Source organism: Podarcis melisellensis (genome assembly GCF_964234715.1).
Source record: "Podarcis melisellensis genome assembly, chromosome: 1".
NCBI lineage: Eukaryota > Metazoa > Chordata > Lepidosauria > Squamata > Lacertidae > Podarcis > Podarcis melisellensis.
This window is the reverse complement of record NC_138528.1, coordinates 43,718,720-43,746,532: the sequence shown is the minus strand read 5'-3', so window position 1 is coordinate 43,746,532 and position 27,813 is coordinate 43,718,720. Positions and strand designations below refer to the sequence as shown.

At 42.1% G+C, this 27,813-nt stretch overlaps 1 protein-coding gene and 1 long non-coding RNA gene across 2 annotated transcripts in view; one reads left to right on the top strand and one right to left on the bottom strand.

The window, feature by feature from the left end:
• The window catches only part of LOC309357576 (cytosolic phospholipase A2 epsilon-like), a 39,148-nt gene extending 31,579 nt beyond the window's left edge, over positions 1 to 7,569 (top strand). The window contains exons 17-21 of the mRNA XM_081889816.1: positions 1,502 to 1,609; positions 2,708 to 2,899; positions 4,171 to 4,337; positions 5,792 to 5,978; positions 7,163 to 7,569. Of these exons, the coding sequence (XP_081745942.1) occupies positions 1,502 to 1,609; positions 2,708 to 2,899; positions 4,171 to 4,337; positions 5,792 to 5,978; positions 7,163 to 7,368 (860 nt within the window). The 3' untranslated portion in view covers positions 7,369 to 7,569. The remainder of the gene's footprint in view (positions 1 to 1,501; positions 1,610 to 2,707; positions 2,900 to 4,170; positions 4,338 to 5,791; positions 5,979 to 7,162) is intronic.
• Positions 1 to 27,813, bottom strand: part of LOC309358136 — a 322,055-nt gene that overhangs the window by 199,017 nt on the left and 95,225 nt on the right. The gene's annotated exons all lie outside the window — the stretch shown is intronic.

Here is a 27,813-nt window from a genome sequence, read left to right as displayed (position 1 = left end):
ATGTTTTCTTTAAGAGCGGGCGCACCACTGCCTCCTTCAGTTCCCCTGGGAATGTCCCTGTGCCAAGGGACAAATTGATGATATCCCCCAGGAGGGCCCGCACCTCGTCTGGACATGCTCTAATCAGCCAAGAATCTGGTCCATCTTAAAAGAGCATATCAAGCTTTAGGGCTACATCTTCCTGGGGCATGTTTAAATGACTGCTTTTGTCATGCTGCATACTGAGATAATAATATCATCATGCAACTTGGATCTGCTTGCCCAGCAAAACATCCAGCAATGGGGCTCACCCCCATTTCCTTTTATGCCACACTGTATAGGCACAAGTCCATGTCTGAGCATTTTCCTTTTGTCCTGCCACTTTCCCCAGGAAAACCTGCTGTTTACTGCCAAATTGGAGCAAATGACAATCCAAGGGAAACACAACTGCTCTTTCTGCTTTACTTTTTGCCTTCTTCTTTACTTTCTGCTTTCTTTACTTTCTGGCAGAAAGAGAAGGACCAACCACAATGCACCCTCCTTTCTACCTTGACAGAGATAACTCATGGTCATTCTTTATAAACTCTGGAGCTTCTTTCCTGCCTTGAAGAGCATTCAGAGTCAACCCGCTGTCTACTGTTTCCTAGCACCCCCATGCCCAACAGTGAGCTCATCTTAATTTCTGCACAGCTTCATATAAAGAGCAGTCTCAAATTATGCTGCTCTTTGTATATCTTATCAGACTCAGCATTCGAGATTGCAAACCAAAAGCAAGTGCAGACTGATATTTCTGTTAGAATTCCTGCTCCATGACTGCAGTCATGGGATTGTTGTCTATCACATGACGGTATATGTTTTGACTCCACAGAGTGGGAAGTGATGGAGACAGGATGTTTGTGTTACTGTGTTCCGTGAAGTGGGACTATTGTCCCTTGTTCCTTTTCTCTTTGCTGTCTGATGCTAGAGAGAGACGGAGACATGTTGCAGTGCTCCATGTGTGTTTATATGTAAATAAATTAGATTAGCCAAAATGCTGAGTTGCTGAGGTCTGTCACGCAAGCTGTGAAGACTCTGTGGATCCCTTAGTGTGCCGATGTCTGTTGGCATCGGTCGCTGTGATGTTCGAGCTGAAGAAAGCTTTTGAAGCGCCCACACGATCGACCAGGAGGGAGAGAACATGCCAGCTGGGCATGTGTCTCTCCCAGGGTCCTACTTGAGTGTAGGACGAGCTCCTGACAATTTCATCCATTGAGAGTGTAGCAGTAAAAGTTGTGACTGTGCTGTATCCCCCAGCTTGATTCATTTGCTCAGTTTATAGATGTTAATCTGCCTGATGTATATCTTCCCGGGCATTAAAAACAGAAGTTTATACTATGTTTTGAGTTAAATATGCTCATATTCATGCATTCATGGTTGACTGAGAAGAACCAAGCAAGCTGAAAATAAGAGTCATTCTCAACTGGTTTGCCTTGAGGTCTTACTTAAATTTATTCGTGTGAACTCTCTCTCTCTCCCCTTGTAGGTATGTGGAGTAGCATATTTTCTTTAAACTTGTTGTATATCTGGAACAGAGTTAATGATTCAGAGGAATTCTGGCACAGATGGACTCAAGACAAGTTAATAGATATTGGTGAGCTTTTCCTCTTCATGCATCTGATTCCTCCATTTCTCTGTTGTTAAATTGGTTGACCCAATATGCTACTTTAAGAGATGGAGGTTGGGAGTTATTTTTCCTTTAAAAACAACAACCATTGGGTGTCAATTTGGACGCACAATTTTCATTCTCTGTGGGTCTTCTGAATAATTTACTGTAAGAACAGTCGGGGTGTGTGTGTGCGCGCGCATCGCAGCAAGCCTTCTTTAAATGGGTGGAATAGCGACATGCCAAAACATAAGGCATACTGACGGTGCCTGTCTCTGATGAGCCACGATGTATTTGATATAGCAAGACTGGAAAACAAGGAAGCCACTAGCCTCATAGCTGTATGCAATAGCAGCTGGGTACAGTGGGGTGCTGCTACCTCAACTGATCTCTGGCCAGTCGTGTTCTTGCTGCTTACTGGGAGATAGAGGGGTGCAGAGAGTTTGGCATGGTGCTGTGCTGCTGCTAGCGTGTTTGCACTGTGCCAGCATTGCAACTGCCTCCCCTTCTACCTCCAAGTAAGTAGGAGGTCAGGCGAGTAACATCCTACCATGCCACCTGTTAAAGGTTGTGTGCCCATACCTTTGGATAAAATGCCTTTCGCTTTTGATTTGTCTCAGAGGCGCATAGCATGGTCCACCTCGGAAGACAACTTGACAATGTATCAAGTGTATCCCTTAAAGGGAGGTTACATGCCAGGTGAATTGCTGGCATGGTATCTGAACTGCCTAACCATTTTGACACTTCAGCCGAAAATGTGAAGCCAAAACAATATCAAAGCAATCTGGTTCAATGCTGTCAGTAGTGATGAAGGTCGGAGACTGTTATGCACCTATATGGACACATGTATGAAGTTACAGTGCTCTGTTAGGAAGCAAATCTCATTAAACTCAATGGGATTTACTTCCAAGTTAATATGCTTAGGATTGGGCCATACGTTGTCTTTTACAGTGTTCTTGCAGCGGGTTTGCTACTATATAGCTGTCCTATATAGCTGGTAACTGAGTTGCCTAAGATTCGGCTTAGCAGCAAATCAGAGCATAGTTAGTGACTGCTTATTTTGTCACCTTTTGTATCTTGTTGCAGAGGAAGACCCTTATTTACCTACAAGGCCATATGAAATAAGGAGCCGTATGTATGTCCCAGCTGGAGAACTTGCCAATAAGCTCCGAGGGGCCTTGACTGATCGCTTTTCTGTTGCCCAATATCACAATTTTCTGAAGGGTTTTCAGATGCATAACTACTACTTGGAGAATGAAAATTTCAATAGATGGAAAGGTAAACAGGTTTATATAGTTGTCTATTGAAGCCACTGTTCAGTATTAGAACACTTGCTTTCCATAATCAAGGACCTCTGCCTGAGCATGGAGAGACACTTCCAGACACAGTTGACGCTGACAGTATGAAACTAGATAGCTCTACTGGGTGCCTTCCATCTGTTTTGGACTACAATTTCCATTTTTCCTGACCATCATCCATGCTGGCTGGGGTTGATGGGAGTTGTAGTCCAGACTTGTCCAGACTCCAGATGTTTTAGATTATACTGTCCAATGACTTAGTGTTTTGTTTTATTGGTTATATTCACAGTGTTCTATTTCACAGTTTTATTATGATGCCTATAAATGGAATTATTATTATTATTATTATTATTATTATTATTATTATTATTATTATTATTAATACTCAGAAGGTGGCAATGTACAAAATCCAACCTTTCTGGAATTTGATATTACAAGAAATTAATAAAATAACAATAAAAAATTGGAAGTCAAACCAGAATTAGCTTTATTAAACATATTTCAAGACACCCATCTGGATTTACATAATAAAGAATTAATAAGCCAGTTATTACAAGTAGTGAGGTGCAACATAACCAGACACTGGAATTTCTTTTCTGGCACAACAATAAACAGTTTGAGAAACAGTTCTTCTTGAGAGATTAACAAACAAACTACAGATGACCCCTGGACAGATCAAGAAAGATGGTTTGACCCCAGTGCGGTTTAATTTCATAACATACCCCAGTATTCCAGAAAAGGAGCAATTCCACTCCCACCCCCATCAGCATTTGGCTCGATCTTGTTGATCTAAATTATTATTATTATTATTATTACTCAGAACTAAGTCCCACTGAGTTCATTTTATTCCCAGGTAACTTGGTGTAGGCTTGCATCCTAAATTCATATACCTAGTAAGAAAGGACAAAGGTAGCAGGCTGTCTTCTGTGTTAGGAAGCTTTACCCACAAATATTTTGAGAGGTCAAAAGAGGGTTGGTGAAGTTCTATGGTTCTGACAGGTTCCAAAGCCCATAGGACAGGAAACCTGGTTGGACTACAATTCTCCACCATTATGGAAAGCAGACCACACACTCTGCTCTAAGTGATATTTGAATTCTCCTTAATCCAGTGCAATTTACTCCTACGTAAGCGGCATATGACTGCAGCCATAGTGTCATAGCTAAAAATGCCCTATGTATTTTAATTTATTTGGGTTCCACATTAGGCAGAAATATTCTTTTCTGATGGCAAAAAATATATTTCCTTTCCAGCTACGGTGTTAGACGGACGCCCAAATCAACTAACAGAACATGCAGACTCTATAGGACTGGTGGACGCTGGATTTTTCATCAATACAAGTTGCCCACCACTTTTAAGGCCAGAGAGGAAAGTTGATGTCATTGTGCATCTGAGTTACAGTGCAGGCTCACAAACACTGGTAATAGGTTTTGTGTTGTTGTTTGTTTGTTTAAGCGATATATTTCAGGTTTATGTGGAAACATTGCGACATATTGCCCAAGGTCACCTCTCTAATTAACTGTCTGTAGCCAGAAGGCCACAGATTCCTCACCTAACTATAAATCAGGGGTATCCTCCCAATGTTGTTGGAATACAGTGCCCATCGCCCCTAACCATTGGCCATGTTGGTTGGAGCAGATGGAAGTTGGAGTCCAACATCTGGTGGGTACCAGCCTGGCAACTCCTGCTCTAAAATATCTGAATTTCTTGACCACATTCTGGTGAGAACTTATATAAGACAATAATATATTTATTTACCTATTTAACAAAAAATACATACCACTTGAATGTAATAAAACTGCTACAAGGTTTATGATAGCATAAAAAATATGGCTGATCACACATCTACCAACCTGCAGCAGTTTTTTCCCCTTTGAGTTGCAGCAAGTTTAAAACATTACCACAGGTTTGGTTTTTTTTTAAAAAAAATCCTAAATGCAAATTTTATTCTCCAGTAGGTAGCTAGATAGAAAACAATGACTAATGCAATGAAAGAAAATACATTATGTTGATGGAAGTAAAATCTTACCAAGGCAATTCCTGGGAATTCATCTCACATAAATTTTAGTCTGCTCCTCCTCTTTAAGTCATTAATTCCCAAGCTTAGAGAATATTCATTTATAGGATCCATGTGCCAAGGCCCTGTGACCTAGCTGGGGGAAACGAATAACCACACTGGCACATTGGGTTTTGGGTTTGAATAACGCCAAAGCTTCATTGGTTTCAGCAGTGAATGGTTTGGCATAGGCCTTGAGTAAAGCCATTGCTATTCCACTCCAGCACATCTCTGCTGGAAGTGCATTTAAGTGTAAACCACATCTTGGAAGGGGTGCCTATGACCTACATCAAATAGGGGTCCCCCCTACCCGTGGTCTCTGTTGGAGGAGTGGTATGGCTCTAGTTCCCACCTAGGCATTGGACAGAAACCATTCCTCCTGGATCCTTTTGGATACTCTTTACCAAGGAGGGGCAGGCAGGGGCTACAACCTCACTTCCATGCAACTTACTCAATGCCTAACCATCACCCAAGCTGAAATCAGCTCACTGCCAAACCACTCACGCCTGCAACCAATCCCCGATACCTTCTACGATGTCATTTAGCCAGATTTTTACTTTTCATGAACCTGAACACCTTAGTATCATCAGCAAACCTGGCCGCCTCACTGCTCACTCCTAACTCTAGATGGTTTATGAACAAGTTAAAAAGCAGGGACTCTGCTTTCTACTTCCCCCATTCAAGGAACTGTTCATTAATTCCTACCTTGTGCTTCCTGGGTATCTCTGTTTTCCACATAGATTTTTTTTAGTGGCATATGATTGCTTTTTAACATACATTTCTTGCCTTCTCTTGTTTTAACTTTCATGTGAATGAAGCCCCTAGAGCAAGCTTGCAAGTACTATATCCAGCAAGGTATCCCATTTCCACATGTTGTCCTTACGGAAGAAGACAAGAAACATCTAAAGGAATGCTACTACTTTGATCAATCAGATGTCCTTGGTTGTCCAATCCTGGTTTTCTTCCCATTAGTGAATGATACCTTCCGTTATTACAAAGCACCTGGTAAGTTATGGGCAATACCTAATAAACTCCACCCTAAGTGACAGTTATATCCAGTGATGTCAGGCAATACAATTCCTGGAGGTGGGGAGATTTTTGCTGGACTTTCCCACTACTGAGAAATCAATTAATTCCTCTGAACTGAATTGTTACAATCTGTTGTAAGCCATTGTGCAAATCATTTGATTGAAAGGCAGCATATGAATCTTAAAAATAAAATATTTAAAATAAAATACTAAATCTCTGTGGTGACAACCCTGAAGTTTCAACCTCTGAATCTTGACTGACTACAACAAGCTCTAAGGCACTGGAATGGATCCAGGGTCCAGACTTAGTCATGCTTAAGAGTAGACCCACTGAAATCAATGATACTTAAGTTAGTCACTAATGTAAGTCTCATTGATTAAAATAAGAGCTCTCTAAGCATGACTAAATCTTTTGTTTCTTCTGTTCATGCTTTAGCATGGTCGGAATAAGGTTGTGCCAACAAATACTAATCCAGCCTTGAGTGTATGTTCTTATAATTACAATGATATTGTGCATTATTTAATATGCTTTATTAACTTCATTATATTATATACACTCAACTACTTTGAGGCCCTCTTAAGTATAAAGAGATATCCAAGCTTGATAAATCAAATCAAAATAGGACATTAAAATTGTGCTACTTTTATTTTTTTAAAAAAAACAACAATGAAAACAAAATTGTAAATGAACCATTCTAAGAACGTTCTCATTGGATTAATACACATGTATGCTTCTGAAAAAAGGTACGCGGGTGGCGCTGTGGGTAAAACCTCAGTGCCTAGGGCTTGCCGATCGCATGGTTGGCGGTTCGAATCCCCGCGGCGGGGTGAGCTCCCGTCTTTCGGTCCCAGCTCCTGCCCACCTAACAGTTCGAAAGCACCTTTAAGTGCAAGTAGATAAATAGGTACTGCTTTATAGCAGGAAGGTAAACGGCGTTTCCGTGTGCTGCACTGGTGCTGGCTCGCCAGAGCAACTTCGTCACGCTGGCCACGTGACCCGGAAGTGTCTCCAGACAGCGCTGGCCCCCGGCCTCTTAAGTGAGATGGGCGCACAACCCTAGAGTCGGACACGACTGGCCCGTACGGGCAGGGGTACCTTTTTATGCTTCTGAAATAAGCCAAATATCTAACCATTCATAACTCACCATTTCTTTATCCTAGGCGAGAAACGCGAGGGTGAAGCAGAGATGGCTGCAGGAGATGTTGATGTTTCCACCTGGAAGACACCATATAATACTTACTTCCTCACATACAGCGATGAAGATTTTGACAAGCTAGTAAACCTGAGTGAATACAACATCTTGAATAACGAGCACCTGATTCTGCAGGCTTTGCGTTCTGCTGTAGAACGGAAAAGGCGGCATTGATGGAGACAGTATAGATTGACTGGGGAGCTTGTGGGGAAGGCGGAAGAACAAGTAATGGTTGGCTACAATTACTGATTAATCTGAAGGCTTCAGCGGAATTTATTTCCTCTCTTATGATGACTGTTTCATATTTCAGCAGGGGCACGGCAAGCTACAAAGGCCCACTTCTGGATATATTTAATAAAAAAATGGGGAAAAGCAGTGTATTTTAAGAATGCATGTTCTGCCTACTGAACGCACACACAATTCTATGGCAGAATGATCAGCACAGGTCAATCTGTTGCACACATACAAACCTACATCTGTAAAGCAAAGGGAAAGGGTTGTTTTAATACCAACATATTTTTTCCCAAAACCTCTGGTTTGGCCAGAGATATAAATGCTCCTGAGAGATAGACACCGAAATATAGAATGGGGGAGAGGGTAATGTTATGGATATAGTTACACATTAAAAATGAGGGCAAAAGAATACACAGATTTGCATAAAATTAGTATGTGCCAATGTGCATATCTAGGTGTAAATTTAGAAATAATTACTATAATGTATACAGAAATGTATACAGATTTCCTCATACTGGGGATAACTGTGACAAGCTGACCAGTGTGCTTCTTATTCTGCTGTTCAGATGTGAACTACTGATGGGCAGCTCCAAGATCCTTGCTCTTGCTTCTTATGGTTTTTTTTAATCTTTGAACTGGGACTTCAAACAGAGGACTGCCCTCTGTAAAGCAGAACACAAAGCCACTGGGCATCCTAGAGGCTGACTTTCCACTCTCCTTAAATGTGCAGCAATTTGTGACAAAATGAATCATTGGAGGTTCATGCGGTCCTACAATTGCATACCCTCCAACATGTCCCAGAGGAAAACTGGGATATGTGTCTTTCGGGGCCATGCTCCTGAACAAGTCAAGTGACTTGTTCAAGAACATGGCCCCCCAAAATGTGACATCCCAGGATCTAATCCAGGCATAGGCAAACTCCGGCCCTCCAGATGTTTTGGGACAACAATTCCCATCATCCCTAGCTAACAGGACCAGTGGCCAGGGATTATGGGAATTGTAGTCCCAAACATCTGGAGGGCCGGAGTTTGCCTTTGCCTGATTTAATCAGTAGCCAGGATGGTTTTTGTAATTCTGGGATGTTCTGCTTAAATCAGGACAGTTGAGCAGGATATATGACAGTGTAAACCTGGAGCAGGAGAAGATAAGATGTCAAGCAGTGTTAAGGTAAAAATGAGGAAAATATTTAGGCAAAATTTCAATGTGGACATGAGGGCTCCTCCTACTCATGCAAAAAGCTGACAAAACAGAAGAAAGCAGAGTTTCAATAAGCTTAGAGAATTTTTCCTGGGGTGTTCTGCATATTTCTGAGTACAGAAGTTTGGACTACTTGCATGCAGTTGCAAGCCAGGCCCCGGTGGAGTATCTTTTCCCACTGTACACTGGAAATTCTCCTTCAAAATAACATGCAAATCCTATTGGGATTTCTGGGACTTGTAGTCAGCAGGAAAAGTTGTTCTACCAAGGCCTAGGAACATCCTCCACCTTTTCCCGTCTAAATGCACACTTTGGGGTGAAGCAGCAGGAGCCCATAGGATCCAAGGGAGCATAGTCCTACTTATTTTGCTTGCAATGAGCCTCAAACATAACTGTGTTCACTTCAGTCCTACCTGCAAGCATCTTAGTAGGAGGGCTCAGCTATGCCAGTGCCCTGATTGAATCATTGGACCTCAGCTCTGAGTACCAACCAGGTTAGAAAGCCCATGGAGGAATGTGCAGAGATCAAGGGACAAGAAGGACACATTAGTTATTAGTTAGGTGAAGAAACTTCATGGAATCATAGAACTTGTGGCTGTTTAGCCCTGTGAGAAGTGGTAATTAGGTGGAGATGTTGACAGTATCAATTTTCAGAAAGAAGAGCACTTCCGGAGGCGGCGCAAAACGGCAATGGCGGTCCTCTTTACTCAGTGAAGAGGGGCTCCGCGAAAAAGGGTCTTCCGCTACGGCGAAGCGGAGACCCATCCAGATAAACCGCAGGCAGAGCGAGCCTGTGGCCGTGGGACTCGGCGGGTGCCAGAAGCCCCCCCAGAAGCGAGGAAGGGACCTCGTAAGAGGCTCCGGATCGTGAACGGGGGAGCGGCGCTGTGAGTTCATCGCTCTTTTCGCGGAAGTGAAGCCGCGCTGCTGTTGCTGATGAGCGCCGACCTTTCTTCTTGAAAAACATCGAGATTGGCTGCAATCTACCCGTGAGTAAGGGGTACCAAAGAACTGATTAAGGATTAACTTAAATTTGTCTATTTCGGCTGAAAACGGGAGGCGAGTAACAGGAAGTCCGCCTTCCGGTCCTGCTAATCGGAGCAAAGCAAAGAACCCGATGCGGGCTGAAGCGTTAAAAAGAGATCTTGAAAGAAGTAAGAAGGGGCATTAATAGACTGTGTGTTTCTAGAAATCGAAAAAGAGTGAAGAAATAAATGTTTTGGTTCAGTGTGCTAGAGAATCTTCCTCCTATTGTGAAGAGATGTGGAATTGAAGGGGATAACCGAGTTATTGGACTGCCAGTGTTGCAAATGAGTACTGTCAGGCTGCTGAAACTTTTCTCTTAACATAAACTGTTGCATTGATGGATACACTATCGCTTTAATACTGTCATCGAAACCTCTCCGTTACCTTGTGGCACTAATTTGAAACAGAACTTTCTGAAATCCTCCTTTCTGAACTTGGGGATTTCAGTTGAAGTAGGAGCTTTGATGGTGGAAAAGAAACTTTCTTTCCTTTGAAAACCCCCCCTAGTGGATTTGCGGAGGCATAGTGGTCTGGGAACTGTATCTTATTGGGATTTTTTGTGGTTTAATTGTTTATACTCTGGACTTGCCTTTCTCATGGATTGAAAGACTATTTGACCTTGAACAGCAGCTGGGGAATGAGTGGCCCAGCGAAAACAAGAGCAGCTAAAGCTAAGGAAGCTTTAGCTGAGGAAGCTAAAGAAAAGAAAAAAGACAAGAGAGCTGGACAGCTTGTCCAAACAACCTTGATTCATCATCGTAGATCCTCGGTGCCAACTGTGTTGACGGCGCAGGAGGAGGAAGTTGAAACGCCTGCTACAGAAGAAATGGCAGCTGGAGGAACTGATCCAGTCTTGAAACAAATTTTGGAACAATTGGCACTTTTGAATAAGAAGGTGGACGATCAGTCATCTAAAATTGATAGAGCTACATCTACTATCAGCAAGTTAACAGATCAGGTTTCGCAGCACACTCAGGCTATTGAGAAACTGCAAGGAGCTACGGCGGAGAACTACAAATTAGCTGCGGAAGCCAATCAAAAAGCTGAGCAAGCGTGCAAGAAGGTGGAAGAGATCAAAGGGGAAGTAAGACCTCTGAAAAGACAGGTAGGAGAACAGCAAGCCTACCTGTCAATGGTGGAACTGAAAAGTAAGGAATGTAATCTTAGGCTGAGGGCTGTCCCAGAGCTGGAACAGGGCAACCTAGAGAAATTCTTGACGGAGCTGTTTTCTAAATTTTGGGGGGTTGAAGAAGATAAAGATTTCAAGATTGTGACGGCCTTCAGACTGGGAAGATCGGTTAAAAAAGATAAGTCCAGAGACTGTTTGGTTTGTTTGAGAACAAGAGAGGAAAGAGACAAGATATTAGGCCAACACTTTAAAAAATCCCTGGAAGTCGAAGGTAAAAGGGCAGAAATTTATAGAGACATTCCTAAATATTTGCTGGACCTTAGAGCCACATACACAGACTTGGCCAAATTGTTAAGATACAACGCAATCCCTTATAGGTGGGAATTTCCTCAAGGTCTGTCATTCACCTATAAAGGAAAGAAGGTAAGAATTAAAACACCAGAAGACCACCAGAAGTTCCTACACGACAACGAGGAGGACCTCCAAAAGAGAGCCGTAGATTCTTGGCCTCCACCACCGGGATTACCACCAGGATCCATACCATCTGGAGGCGGCCCGGCACCACAGCTTCCGGAAAAGGACGACAAATTAGATACCCAACTGTGATACCCAAGAAGTAGACCGGGATGTCTCTACAGCTTCTTAGTTGGAATATAAATGGCGGGAATTCTCCAGAAAAACGCAGAAAAGTATTTCATATTTTGAAAAAAGAACAATTGGACATTATTTGCCTGCAAGAAACACATGTGACAAGACTCCATAGAAAAGTGCTAATCAATAAAAGGTTAGGCCAAGAATTTATTTCATCGGATAAAGTTAAGAAAAGAGGAGTGGTGATTTATGCAAAGGAGAACTTGTCCCCAAAATTTGTATTCAAAGACGAACAGGGCAGAATTTTGGCAATTGAAATCCAGACACAAGGAGAAAAGTTTTTAATTCTAGGAATCTACGCCCCAAATGATGGAAAATCGGAATTTTTTAAGAAGCTGCACGAGATTATGCTGGACTATTTGGACTATAACAACATTATCATGTTGGGAGATATGAACGGTGTCGCCTCAGTGAATATGGATAAGTCACAAAGTGCTAATATAACGAAAGATGGCAGACTTCCAAAAACCTTTTTTGAAATGACTGACAATTTGGATTTGATCGACATATGGAGGATCAAGAACCCTCTAGGGAAAGAAGGAACTTTCTTTTCTGAGGCCCATATGACATGGACGCGAATCGACCAAATATGGATAACTAGAGGGATGGCACCTAAGACCAGAAAAGTGGAAATCTGCCCAAAAACCTGCTCCGACCACAACGCCTTGAGAATGGAATTGAGACTAAATACAACCGGATCGTTCAGATGGAGAATGAATGACGCCTTGTTAAGAGATCAGGAGATTGTTAAGAAGGCCCAAAAAGTTTTAAAGGACTATTTCGAAATAAACTTAAAGACAAATGTGGAAAAAAGAATAATCTGGGACGCAAGCAAAGCAGTGATAAGAGGGTTTCTAATACAACAGAACACGATTAAAAAAAGACTCTGGAATGAAAAGAAGGAGAAGATCTTGGAGAAAATAAGAGCAGGAGAGAGAAAACTGAGATCCAGGCCTAAATCAAAGGAAGTATTGAGAGAAGTGAAGTTTTTCCAGGCACAATATTCGAAACTGATAAATCAAGAGGTGGAATGGAAAATTAAACAAATGAAACAAAGATCCTTTGAATCTGCAAACAAATGTGGAAAATTGTTAGCCTGGCAGCTGAAAAAGAGACAAAAACTTAACACAGTTACAAATCTAGAGATTGAAGGGAGAATGGTTCAGAAACCCGATGAAATTAGAAGGTCCTTCCAGAGATATTTCAAAGAACTCTATTCTCAAAGGCCACAAAAAAGCTCAGAGGTGGACCAATTTGTTATAACTAATGGATTACAAAAAATACCCCAGGAAATGAGAGCAACCCTGAACTGTAATATTACAACCCAAGAAATTGAATGCGCCATTCAGAACCTCCAACTGGGCAAATCTCCGGGACCTGATGGGCTTACTTCCAAATATTATAAGGTACTGAAGGACTCATTGACACAACCATTGCTGGAAGTTTGCAACCAGATTATGGAGGGGAGGAAGGCACCGGAAACGTGGAAAGAAGCCTTCATCACGTTGATCCCAAAACTAGAATCTGAAAAAACTCAACTTAAAAACTACCGTCCTATCTCACTCCTAAATGTGGATTATAAAATTTTTGCAGACATTTTGGCAAGTAGGTTTAAGAAAGTCTTAAATGAAGTGATTCATAAGGACCAAGCAGGCTTTCTCCCTGGTAGGCATTTATTTGACAACACAAGAAACATCATTGACATTTTGGAGTTTTTACAGATTAATTCAAACACAAGAGCGGTGTTGATTTTTATTGATGCGGAGAAGGCCTTTGACAACATTTCTTGGCTGTTTATGAAGAAAAATTTGGAAAGGATGGGAGTAGGGCGGGGGTTTGAAAATGGAATAGAAGCAATTTATTCAGAACAAAAGGCCAAATTGATAGTAAACAACGTGGTGACAGAGGAGTTTAAAATTGAAAAAGGGACACGACAGGGGTGCCCTCTATCTCCTCTGTTGTTTATTTCAGTCCTGGAGGTGCTACTGAACATGATTAGAAATGACCGGTTGACACAGGGAATTGTGGTCGGAGAGAAACAATATAAACTGAAAGCTTTCGCAGACGACTTGGTATTAACACTACAGGAGCCAGCCTCTAGTACTAAAAGAGCGTTAGAATTAATTTCTGATTTTGGTCGGGTGGCGGGATTCAAGCTGAATAAACAAAAAACTAAAGTTTTAGCAAAAAACTTGACAACTACTGAAATAGAGGAGTTCAGAAAAGAAACAGAACTAAATGTGGTTAAAAAAGTAAAGTACCTAGGGGTGCACTTGACCTCCAAAAATTTGAATTTATTTAAGGACAACTATGAGAAATGTTGGTCAGAGATAAAAAGAGATCTGGAAACATGGTCAAGATTAAAACTTTCCTTGTTGGGCAGAATAGCTGCTATAAAGATGAATGTATTGCCGAAAATGCTATTTTTGTTTCAGTCCCTCCAGATCGTGGATAAGGTGGAATGTTTTGGAAAATGGCAGAGGGATTTATCTAAATTTGTCTGGCAGGGCAAAAAGCCCCGAATAAAGTTTAAAATACTAACAGATGCGAAAGAAAGAGGGGGGTTTGCCCTGCCGGACTTGAGGTTATATTACGAAGCTGCAGCCCTCTGCTGGTTGAAGGATTGGATCCTATTGGAGAACACCGACGTCCTTGACCTGGAGGGATTTGATAATGCTTTTGGGTGGCATGCATATTTGTGGTATGACAAGGTTAAAGTTCATAAATTGTTCAAAAACCATATTGTCAGAAGGGCAATTTTCATGGTCTGGTCAAAATACAAAGACTTATTGGAGAGTAAAACTCCGAGGTGGCTCTCACCGATGGAGGCCAAAGCACGTAAAAGACTCAATATGGAGGCCCACTGGCCTAAATATTGGGAAATAATTGAAAAAATTGGAGATAAATGGAGGTTACAGAGTATGGAAAAGTTAAAAAACAAGGTGCGAGATTGGTTGCATTATGCTCAAATCCAGGAAGTTTTTAAAGCAGACAAAAAAGTGGGTTTTCAGGAGGAAAAATCGAAACTAGAAACAGAGTTGCTTGAGCCAAAATCCAAGCTAATTTCGAGAATGTATAACTTGCTGCTTAAATGGAACACACAGGATGAGATTGTCAAATCCTCTATGATAAAGTGGGCACAGGACTTGGGGCATAACATTATGTTTGAAGACTGGGAAAGGTTATGGAACACCGGAATGAAATTCACGGCATGTACTGCCTTGAAGGAAAACATTATGAAAATGATATACCGGTGGTACATGACCCCAGTCAAGCTTGCAAAGATATATCACCTGTCCGATAATAAATGTTGGAAATGTAAGGAAGAGGAAGGGACATTTTTACACCTCTGGTGGACCTGCCCGAAAGTGAAGGCCTTCTGGGAAATGATACATAATGAACTAAAAAAGGTGCTGAGATTCACCTTACCTAAGAAACCGGAGGCCTTCCTTCTGGGCATGGTAGACCAGAGGATGGTCAAGAAAGATAGAACTTTCTTTATGTACGCTACTACAGCAGCGAGGATTCTGTTGGCAAAGCACTGGAAGACACAAAATCTACCCACATTGGAAGAATGGCAGACGCAGCTGATGGACTATATGGAGTTGGCTGAAATGACTGGCAGAATTCGAGACTCGGGAGAAGAAGAAACGGAGGAAGTTTGGAAAAATTTTAAGGACTATTTGAAAAAGCATTATAAGTTGTATGAATGTTAAAAAATGCTCCTTTCTAGGAAGGTATACCTTCAGTATCGGCAAATTTCTGAATTGATAAATAAGACACTATAAGACAGAAGTGAGGTAACGAAATATTTTTATTGTGTGGAAATTAAAAATTAATGCAATTGTATCGAAACGTTTACATCAGATAACACGATAAAATGGAAGATATATTGTTATGTATAAAACAAGTCAACAAATTGCTGAGGTTTTGGTTACACAGGGAATGCAGTGGTCGGGAGATGGGGGAAGTCCATTGGATTCATGGAAGTATGTATTTGAAAGTGGAAATTTGTTTATTAAAAACCTAATAAAATATTTATAAAAAAAAAAATTTTCAGAAAGAAGAGGAACACCTACAGGATACCACCCCTTTTACTTCAAACACCAGCCCAAATGCGGGGGGGGGGGATCTGCTTCTATGAAGCTATTGGCTTAATGCATTCATCTTCATCTAAAACTGAAAGAAAGCCTAGGTAAATGGGTTTACTCACCCTTGCCTTCCTCCCCTCCCTCAGTGTTAGTTTAGACCTGGGACAAATATCTGCCTTTTGCTTAGGTCAGGGGTCCCCAAATTGTGGTCTGCGGATGAACTTCATTTCAGGTGGTCAACAGCACATCAGAAAAATATATATATTTAAAAACCAAACATCATCTAGCATAGTGTGTTACATAGAGGGTCTACCAAGACCCTCAGCAATTTTTAAGTGGTCCATGGTGCGGGGGGGGGAGGTTGGGAGTCACTGGCTTATGCTACTATATAAGGGCTATGTAAATCATAGCACAATAAACAATGGGTGGGATTCATCAAGTGAGTGTTGTCAGCAGAAGGCCTGCACAAAGACTTCGGCTTGTGCAATGGGGCTCCCCCTTTCTCCTCTCCCATGCAGCCCATAATTGGCTTGAGGGGTCAGGAGAACCCCTAGAATAGTGCACATGGAAAAGAGAGGGGAACATCGTTCCATTTGGCAAGCTTACACTGATGGAATAATTAGTAGAAAAGGACACTGAATTCTTCCTAACGTGTTACCACATAATTTGTGGCCCTATAAATCTTGATGTTATTTATTAATGCATGCACTGCTTAATGCCAAAATAAGCAATTTACAATTATAAAAAACAAATTGCAGAAGCACTGAAATATAGACAACCATAATTAAAGTACACAAACATGCAATAAAACAGTCCCATTAAAAGAACACAGTAATTAAAAGAGGTGACTCTGGTCAAGAGATGAAGGGAATTTCTATGTAGACAGGTGTGTCTTCAAAAGCTGGCAGAATGCCAAGCAGGAAGTGCATCCCATAATGCCAGCGCTGCCAGCAAAGAGACCCATCCCTGTGCCAATGATTGTTAGGTTTTTGCGAAACTAATGAGGCTCCATTTACTGAACTTGATGTACCACTCTGCATATAGAGCACAGCATTCTTACACCAGCTGCAGTTACCAGTGCATGTGTCACAGTGGCAAAACTATCTCTGTCCAGAAAGGGTGTAGTCGATTTGCCGGCTGAAACTGGTAATAGGCTCTCTTGGCTCTGGAGACCACCAAGTCCTTCAAGGACAAAGAAGGTTTCAAGAGCAATGCAAAATTACATGCCTATTCCTTCAGAGGGAGTGCAACCCCATCTAGAAGAAGCAAAAACCCCAGTTCTTGAACCTGGGACTCACTTACCGCCCCGCCCCCCAGCATCTCTGTCTTAGCAGGGTTCAGCCTCAGTTTATTGACCCTATGCAGGTCTCTGCTGCATCCAGAAAAGGATTCACCTTGTGCATAGCATTGGGGACAAATCTGTTCCCCTAACAGCAGTGATTTCACAATGTATCTGCAACACAAATATCATCATGCCACTACTGCAGCACACTCACAACATGATTGCATAATAAAGTGATACACAGCTTTTCAGAATCATGTTGCAATATAATTAGTGTTTCAGGAAGTAAATTTGGGAAGGTTTTGGAAATATCTTTATATAATGTATCATATAAGACATTTGCTGTGGTAAAACAGGCAACAGAGGACATACTTCTCAGTATGAACCTGACACAACTTCCCAGGTTGTGTTCTCTCCACCTCTCCGATCTAAATACAGTGGTAACTCGGGTTACAAACACCTCAGGTTATAAACACTTCAGGTTACAGACTCTGCTAACCCAGAAATAGTACCTCAGGTGGGATTTTACCTCAGGATGAGAACAGAAATTGCACGCCGGTGGCAGGAGGCCCCATTAGCTAAAGTGGTACCTCAGGTTGAGAATGGTTTCAGGTTAAGAACGGACTTCCGGAATGAATTAAGTTCGTAACCAGAGGTACCACTGTAAAAGCGAAAGTATAAAAGTTATTTTCTCATTCTCAACAACTCCAATTATTTCCAAGTCCCCATTTTAAATAGTGATTCTACTGTGTCATAGAATCATAGAATAGAATCATAGAATCATAGAGTTGGAAGAGACCACAAGGGCCATCAAGTCCAACCCCCTGCAAAGGAGGAAACACCATCAGAGCACTCCTGACATATGGTTGTCAAGCCTCTGCTTAAAGACCTCCAAAGAAGGAGACTCCACCACACTCCTTGGCAGCAAATTCCACTGTTGAACAGCTCTTACTGTCAGGAAGTTCTTCCTAATGTCTGCCTAGGGATGACTATCAATTGTTGCTCAGAGGTTAATTTCGCTATCCTTGTCTGATTTTGGATTTTTCACCTAGAGGCTTCACTATACTTTGGACCCAAGAGACCATTTCTCACCCGACAGCCAGTACAAGAAAAATGTCTCTCCCTGGCAGAGAAGGTCCTATGGCTTCTTAGCGATATTAACATTTCAGTGACTCACAAAGTCACCCTTTTTGCTCTGGTGGCCAGAAAGATCAGAAAGAAAACCCTGGACAATATAGCATTGAACTGTAAGGGAGAGATCTAAATAGAGACTATTATTCATGGCATGGCATCTCTTTATGTGTATTTATTTTTTATTCAGATTTGTCATGGTCAATGGCTAGTACAGTACATTTTAAAAACTACCTAGAGACTCCCCCTGCTGGCAAAGTGTTGAAAAATGTTAGGGAAGAAAATGGTGCAAAACAATGTTCTCTCATTCCTCGCCATACAACACAGTATAATAAGAAGCCCTGCTCTTAGCTGTGCCCTTGACTGCAATTATATAGACTTGGAAATGGAATTTTCAAGATGACTTTGGAATATTTTTAGACAGTGTCTCATGTACTTTGATTGCAGTATTACTTCAGAACAGTCACTAGTAAGGCAATGCTGGGATACGTTTCAGCCAAGGCTGCTAAACCAGCCTAGGGATGAGTTAATGCTGCATCATTAATAATTTCTGGAACTGGAACTTCTTCAGGATGGATGAAATAATACCTGTCCACTATTGCAAAGTACATAGGCACATGACTCTGGAATTAACCCAGGTTGAGAAGTAGGCAACTGTAAGCATAAAGCTCAGTTTAAGGTCCTGAATCAACATGCAGTATCAACCATCATTCCCCAGAGTAGTAGGCAATTGGATTTATATTCCGGCGCAAAGTGATGTCATAGGTGATCATGGCTTGTGATAATTTAATAGAAAGTCCCAAATGGGATCTTCAGACGGATACAGGAGTTAGTGTTACCTTTCATAGAATCGTTCATAGAATCGTAGAATTGGAGAGTTGGGACCATGAGTGTCATCTAGTCCAAACCCCTGCCATGAAGGAATCTTTTGCTCAGCGTGTGGCTCGAACTTACAATCCTGAGATTAAGAGTCTCATGCTCTAACAGCTGAGCTATCCCAGCTGAGCAATATCCCTGATAGCTCAAATGAAGATACAGGTGAGCTGGACACGATGTGAAAGGATGGCAGTGGCTGTCAAGCATTATACAGATACCCACAGCGGTGACACGAAAGGCAGGGTGCTGAAATCCAGGGCCGGACTCTGAGACAGAGAACAGAAAGATATTTGAAGGATTTATAGACCACAGAAAGGCTACAGAGCAAGGCAACAGAAACAAAGAAACTTGGGGAGAAAACGTCAGATTGCAAGGTGATATAATGTTAAAGGTGAAAGGTAAGGAAACAAGTTAGGAGAGAGTGAAGGAGAAGCATGGGTGGTGGTGGGAGAAAACCACTATGCACCGTATGGGCTGTGGATGGAAAGAGCTACAAGATGGAAAAGAGGGTAGCTTGCAGCTTCCTGTGATGAAAAGGGTACCTAATCCCAACTGGTGAAGATGAGACAACCTGAACTTCCACTTGAGGCACCACGGAAGATGGCTGAAAATTCCATCGCTCCGGCTCCCACGGGGTAATTAGAGGCTGAGATGGGAGTAATCAGCCTCCCAAAATCTTCCCGGGGTATGGGAAGACACAGTCTGATCCGCGGATGCCCAATAAACCAGTCTCAATTTTGTAAGGAAGAAGAGGCTAGGGGAACTGGATGGAAGCCCTCGAGAGTCTGGCTCTCCTGGACGCTGTCTCTGCGAGCGCATCAAGTTCCATTTCTTAAGATGAAAAATTGGATTTAAGTTTTGGAAATGCTTCGAGCGAGGAGGGAGAAATTACTCTGCCAATTAAGCCAGCCACTGAGGTGCCAAAAAAAAAAAAAAAAGACTGAGTGGAAGAAGGCTTAACATCTAAGTTGGTATGTTGGAATGGAATGGAAAGGGGGGGGGAAGCCTCTCCTACTATTGTACTTTGCTTCTTAATAATATTCAGCAAACCACCCCCACCCTGAAGAACCATTTATATTATCTATAGCAAGCAGGATCTCATTAGCCGTGGGGGAGATGTTAAAAAACTTTACGATATACAATATGATATACGATATCTTTATTGTCATTGTACCATGCAGAACAATGAAATTGAAAACTACATAAAACTACATAAAAACTACATAAAACATTCAAAAACCCCTAAAAACCCCATTTTAAAATACACTATACTATAGAGACCCCTTATGTTGCGTTTAGAACCAGAATTGCATTTGCATAGAAACTGTTTCTCAGGCAGCTAGTCCTGGCCTTTATAACCCTATACCTTCTTCCAGAAGGCAGAAGCTGAAAGAGATAATTTCCAGGGTACATACTAACCTGCGCTATCTCTGCTGCTTTCTTATGGCACCTGGCAGCATAGATTTGATCTAAGGTGGGAAGAGTGCACCCAATTATTCTCTCTGCAGTCTTTACAACCCTGGATAGCATTGTTTTTTCCCTGACTGTGCAGCTCCCAAACCACACACACAGACCATAAGTTAATACGCTCTCCACAGTGCAATGGTAAAATGCCATCAACAGGTCCTTGGAGAGATTGTTTTTCCAGAGGATTCTCAGAAAATATAACCTCTGCTGTGCTCTCTTCACCAGGTCTTTGCTGTTTTCTCCTCAGGTTAGGTCGTCTCTCAACTCCATTCCCAGAAATCGAAACACTGAGACCTGTTCCACGCACTTCCCCTCAATAATAAGTGGCTGAATATTCAATTTACATTTCCTAAAGTCCACAATGATCTCTTTTGTTTTCTTTAAGTTAAGGAGTAAGTTGTTTTTCCTGCACCACTCCCCCAACTGCTCAACTTCCTTCCTATAGGCCGCCTCCCCCTCTCCAGCCGTGATTAAACCAACCACCATTGTATCATCTGTGAACTTAATGATCTTATTACTGGGGTATTTGGGGGCACAGTCAGCTGTATAGAGTGTATATAAAAGCGGGCTCAACACACACCCCTGCGGCGTCCCCATATTCGTGATGAGATCCGCAGAGACGTGGGAACCCAACCTGACCCTTTGGGAACGATTTGATAGAAAATCTAGTATCCACCTGCACAAACATGGTGGAAGTCCCAGGTCTAATAATTTGGGCACCAATCTATTTGGAAGAATAGCATTAAATGCAGAACTAAAGTCTACAAATAACAGTCTCGCCTAGTTCCCTTGCTTCTCCAAATGAGTCAGGACAGCATGTAAAGCCATTGCCACAGCATCCTCTGTGGATCTCTTTGCCTTGTACGCAAACTGTTAAGGGTCAAGTCCCACTGGCAGACAAGATAAGATGCGGTTCCTCACCAGTTTTTCGAAACATTTCATTATAATGGGTGTCAACGCCACAGGACGAAAATCATTCAGACTGTCTATCTTCGATATTTTTGGCAGGGGTATAATGGTAGTGGATTTCAGACAGGGTGGAACAGTGGCTTGGGCCATAGACTGGTTAAAAATCTTCATAAAGATTCCTGCCAGTTCGTCCGGTTGGATGGTTCCCTAGAATTGTGTGGGAGCTGTGTCGCATTTTTAATTTGGAAATCTGCCATGATGGAAGTCAAGACCGAACTGCAGAATTATAAATAGCCATAGGGGGAGATGAGCCTTTAATATGACATTATATTTGTATTTCCAGTTTGATTTGGTAAACCTCCTTTGGAAAGCCTAATGTTTGATGCAACCAGTCTGGAAAATTAATGAGCAGATGCCTAGACTTGATTTCATCAGAACTGAGTGAATACCCCCACGGTCAGAGAATGGCAAATGAGATTGTTTCAATACATAGAGCTAGTGAGACTGACACAAAGAATTAGGCATCAAAATAATGTTAAATTAAAAAATGATTGGAATAAATATTTAAGTTATATTGAAACTAATTTGGGAATTACCAAAGTCACAGTGGACGGAATTTAACACCTGCGATGTATAGAATATAGAATCAGTATTATACAACTGCAGAAAGATTATAAGAATATCTAACCTAAACCGGGTTGGATGGAGGTCAAGTATCTGTAAATTTGTGCGAAATGTGGTAATCTGATTTTGTCTTTTTGTTTTCTTTGTTTTTTCTTTCTTTCCTTTTTCTGAATATTTCTTTCTTCTTCTTTACTTTGCCTTTGTCTTTTAAAATGTGTGTCGTTGTTGTTGTTGTTTTTCTGTTTTTTGTCTAATGTATTTTGTAAAAGCTTAATAAACAGATTTATTAAAAAAAAAAAAAAGAACTGAGTGAAGATGGCGGCTGCCAGCAGCGAAAAGACTTTTGGATTGATTCAGCAGAAACACCAGAGTGTGAGGAGATGCTGCAAACGTCTAGAGGGGAATCATAGACATAAAATCCACACAGAAATACATCATTGTTTGTTTCAACTTGCTTGTGGGAACAACTCAGAGGCCGTGAAATAAGGAAGGTTAACAACAGGAAGAATTAGAGGAACCATCGGAAATGACTATGGAAAGCAGTAAAGATATGAGATGATCAGAACCCTCCAAACTTGAAGCATGGGAAGTCCCATTAAAAAATTTATAATTTGGAAGAATATTTGGATTATTTGATAGGTATATGTATAATTTGGAATATTTAATTTGGATTGATTGGATTGTTAAAGTGGAAAATTTAATAAAAATGATTTTTTAAAAAAAGATAAGAAGAGAAAACCTGGGGCTCTAATGATCCTGTGGACCTTATGGAGCAAGGACTACCGTTCAGCCTGCATCATTCTGATTTTCCTATAGTAATTACCTCTAAGTACCCCTTAGGGTACTTTCCAGACTCTCTCTATTTTGGGGTGGGAGCAGGGGTGCCAGCTTGAACAAAATATTGTGGGGGCCCAGGTAAGGCCCGCCCCACATAATCGTTCACATGATGCAGTGCACACACATCATTTGAATGGGAATACCCATTAACTATGTGGGGGCCTGGCCCCCTCAAATATTTTATTGTGGGGGCCGAAACCTCCATCTCCCCTAAGAGTTGGCTCCTATGGGTGGGAGTCAATCACATACTGGTAAACTTAGGTTGTACAGTTAAAGTTTACGGGGAGGTCTTGTGCAGCAAATTCAATTCCCCCTAATATTTGCCTTTTTGAAATAAAGGTAATCAGCTGGGAAATGCAGTGGAAAGTGTGACAAAACACTGATGCAGCATTGTCCAGCTGCTTTTGGGGGGGGGGGAATCAGGATGAATAAACAGAAGCACCCTGAGTCAAAAAGAAGTTATGCTAAGTCTGATTTTAGAAATCTCCAGGTATGCCTACTGGTACTGTGGCTCAGGCACAACTGAGAATAAAACAAGTGATGTGATTTTAACCAGGTTTTGTGTTTCAAAGTCACAACCTGTGATGCGCTTCCATACATAGATAATTTTGCTGTGATATTACTCCAAAGGCTGAAGGAAAAACAGATTGTGAAAATTAAGGCAATTCTAGCATCAGAACCATCCATTCATATAGAGAGATGGCTCTGTTGGGCACATGCTGGCCTGAGCCTTCTCTGCCTTCTCCATCATGTGTCTAAACTCCCCTTTCCAATTCCTGTGACCCGGGATGACTTTGTTATAGCCACTCTTTTCAAATTAGCTTTTAAAAGTAAGCTGCAATTGCAATTGCTTGCATTTCTAGAGAACACACTAACATTATGTCTCTATTGTGGTATTTGAGGTGCCCAAAACCTGTTATACAGGTATTATCAGATGAATCTGAAGCAGGTGATTCTTCTAATTTTGAAGTTATTGTGCATGCAGAACTCAAACTCAGATTGGTACATCATCTTCCACACACTCAGTTCTTTGGCCTTGTGATCTGAATGATTAACAAACCCCACTTCTCTAGTTTCATGTAGAATTTGCCAACTGCCCACTCTCCTAACGTACACCTATTTGTTCCTATGTCCTCCTCACTTTAGTAGCTCCTAGTCAACCAGGACGTAGGTGTGTTTCAGTTAATTACATAGCATGTTCTCCCTGAAAGGAGAGCACGTGTTGCGGTGGGGTCCGCTGAGTCACCCCTCTGTTGCCAGGCAGGGTGGCCCAAACTGACCCCTGGCAATTGATTGGTTGGCTGGATTGCCGGGGAAATTTACTTGTTGCAATTTTGGTGGAAGGGATTGAACCTTTCAAATTCTGGGCGCGCAGCTTGGTGCTTTCTCTTTCGCCGTGTGAACCAGATCACCCGTGCACCTGCCCTGTGTCTTGAGGGTTTTGCTTTGACCCTGCTATGCCTGTCATGGGGTCATCTGCCATTGGGGCAGGGCCTGGTAGGAATTTTGTCCATCTGGCCGATTGGCTGGGCCATTTGGTTTTTGCCTACTGCGTAGCAAATCGTCACAACTTGTAAGGTTGTGGTTAGGCATTGGTTATCAAATTGGTTGGAGGAGGGGTAAGGATTGGCTGGGCCTGCCCCTCCAATGCTGCTGCGGAATGGAATTCCATTAAAGGAATCCAGGGGCTTGCCACGATTTCGTCCGAATCCCTGGAATGGGGCTAGCCCCGGGAAGCATGCGGGTGAGTGCTGAGGGCCTGTGACTCAGCTCCATTGCTCCCCAATATTGTTTTCCTTTACTGGCTTCTGAGGGAGTTTGGAGGTCAGTTCTGTCCCCAGGCGGGGGGGGGGGCGGACAGATATTCTTAACCAATGCCTAAGCAACCACTCACAGATATGTATTTTAATAAAGTTGTGGCCAAAATTATGCCAAAAACCTTAAACAAAAATCATGTGTGAGTTATTTGAGGAGTGGCTTGAGGACCTCAACACGCAACTATTCTTGCCAGTAATGCATATTATCCTGCTAGAATTTCTGTAACATAAAATGCAGAATAGAACAGGAACAAAAATCTTCAAAACTCAATCAACTTGTTTCAACAATACATTCTTCTATGACAAAACCATCGCCTCTTATCTAGTGGAGATTCCTTCCAGCGGAAGTGGGAAAGGCTATTCTTCCCAGTCTAACCTTCCCCTTGCATCCTTTGATACCACCAGCTATACTGGAAGGATCTCCAACCTACAGGGATGGGGGGGGGGAGGCTATAGGGAAAAGGGGGGATATCACTTCTCCCACCATGCCCGCTGCCCAGAACTCACAATGGGTTCTGAACAACATATTTTAGAAGTCTCCGAGGGCCTTCTGGTGGTTCCCTTACTGTGAGAAGTGAGGTTACAGGGAACCAGGCAGAGGGCCTTCTCAGTAGTGGCCCCCGCTCTGTGGAACACCCTCCCATCAGAAGTCAAGGAAATAAACAACTATCTGACTTTTAGAATACATCTGAAGGTAACCCTGTTTAGAGAAGTTTTTAATGTTTGCTGTTTTGTTGTGTTTTTAATATTCTGTTGGGAGCCACTCAGAATGACTGGGGAAACCCAGCCGAATGGGAAGGGTATAAATAATAAATTATTATTATAAGACTGGAATTAAGAGATTCCCTCCTCCTGCCTAGCACATGCATACAGATACTTTGGCATGGAAAGATGACCATCCAGCAAGGGAGATCCATGCATAGAGCCTGGGGAGGTGTGCATTTATAACATCTGGTGGCGCTGTGGGTAAAACCACAGAGCCTAGGACTTGCTGATCAGAAGGTCAGTGGTTCGAATCCCCATGACGGGGTGAGCTCCCGTTGCTCGGTCCCTGCTCCTGCCAACCTAGTAGTTCAAAAGCACGTCAAAGTGCAAGTAGATAAATAGGTACCGCTCCAGAGGGAAGGTAAATGGCGTTTCCGTGCACTGTTCTTGTTCACCAGAAGCAGCTTAGTCATGCTGGCCACATGACCCAGAAACTGTACGCCGGCTCCCTCGGCCAATGAAGTGAGATGAGCGCCGCAATCCCAGAGTCGTCCGTGACTGGACCTAATGGTCAGGGGTCCCTTTACCTTTACCTTTTTACATGACTAACACTGCTCATCCTTCCAGACCCTGCTGCTCAGAGCCAGTATGGCATAGTGGTTAGAGAGTTAGAATAGGATCTAGGGTTCAAATCCTCACTCCACCATGAAGTTCACTGGGGAGCCTTGAACCACTTGCCAACTCTCAGTCTAGCTTACCTCACAGGGTTGTAAGGGTGATATGGAGATGGAGAGAGCCACTTAGACCGCCTTGAGTTTCTTGGAGGAAATGTGGCATATAAGAGACATGCAATAATAAACAAATATATTTAAATAAAAAGAACAGCTCTTGAGGACATAGTTTCAGCCAGTTTAACCCGGGAGAGAGGACATTCATTTCTGATCCAAATCTGTGTTAGGAAAACACATGCATATTGTATTTCAAAAGAAAACTGGAGGGTGGAAGGAGATGCAATAGTGTAGTTTAGAAGGAAAAGGAACACCTGTTCTTAGCAACTTCATTGCACCAGCTCTAGCACATTTAAAGACACTTCACGCTGAATCTTGTTCCGCATAGCAACATAACAACGGAGGTGGGAGGGAATATTTTTTTGTTTCTGAAACCAGAGGGTGTGTGGCTCTGAATCACTTTTGAAACAGGCGTTTATCCACCTCTGCCGGTTTAAAGCCTGAAAAATGTGTGTGAATATTTACAGTATTATCCTTTGCTCCATCGAGAACATTTAGCCTGCACAAACTTGCACGGAAAACAATAATGGAAGCATGTGGAAGTTTATCACATCTGGTAAGCGTCACGGGTATTCCAGTTCAGATAGGAGGAGCAAAAAGCAGATTGTGTATGTTCTTTTATTTCATTATAAAATTGTGGTGCATTTGTTGTTGTTTGTTAGCATATACACACTACAAAATGACATTGGTTTTGTACCAATTAACTAGGGAATGACAGCAGGAGAGACTTGTTGTGCTCACATTCTCCTGCATGGTGTTCTATAGGCATGTTTCATTATGGGATGCTGGTCTTTGGTCTGATTCAGCAGGGCTCTTCTTATGGCTGAGGATTCTGTTCCATGAGTCTTTCCCTGCCCCCCCCCCCGATTACAGTTTGCAATATTCCTTGGGGACAGAAAATGATTGTTCAACCAATTCATGCTTTAAGTCTCAAGGTATTTCACAGTGAAGATGCTTGTCTTTACTTTGGTTCTTTTGTCTTTGCTCTTTTTAGTTTTTATTGTATTTTCTTTGGATAGTGGGGCAGCTGCTCAGCTCAGTCAGGAGGACACGAGACTCTTAATCTCAGGTTTGTGGGTTTGAGCCCTTTGATGGGCAAAAAGATTACTGTATTGCCCGGGGGTTGAAGTAGATGACCCTCGTGGTCCCTTCCAAACATTTGATTCTGCGATTTTGTTATCTTTAACGTCATTAGCAGTCTAGGCATTGTGTGTGAAAGGGTGGGATACAAATCATAAATAAATTAGGATAGTGGGGAATGGGGTTCCCCCCCCTTGGATAGAAAGTACGTAAAGTATTGGCTTTGAGTGTGGCATTTAAACTGCTAAATGGTCTGAGCCTAGGATGCCAGAAGCGTGATCTCCTCTGTGTAGACCATTCTAGCTTTGAGATCTTTTTTCTAGATGACATCAAAAACAAGAAAAATTCAGAGGCTGTTTTCTAGAACATTTTAGAAGAGTGGGGAGGAGAAAGACTACAGACACAACATACATTTAAAGCACTCCTGCAAAAGAAAAGAAAAGAATCCTGTGACGGCAGCAGGCCTGTTTAGGGAAGTTTTTATTATTTAATGCTGTATTGTTTTTAACACTCGATTGGAAGCTGCCCAGAGTGGCTGGGGAAACTCAGTCAGATGGGCAGGGTATGAATAATAAATTATTATTATTATTATTATTATTATTATTATTATTATTATTATTTGTACCCATGTGTTTACACATTGGGGCATGTGAACCTGCTAGCTGCTGCCCCTTCTCTTGTCTTGAGAGGCCATCGCAGAGCAGCAACATTCGTGAGGCTTCTCTTTCCTGTCGCAACGCAAGACAGGAGGGTCAGCACCGAAACTCCCTGGCCA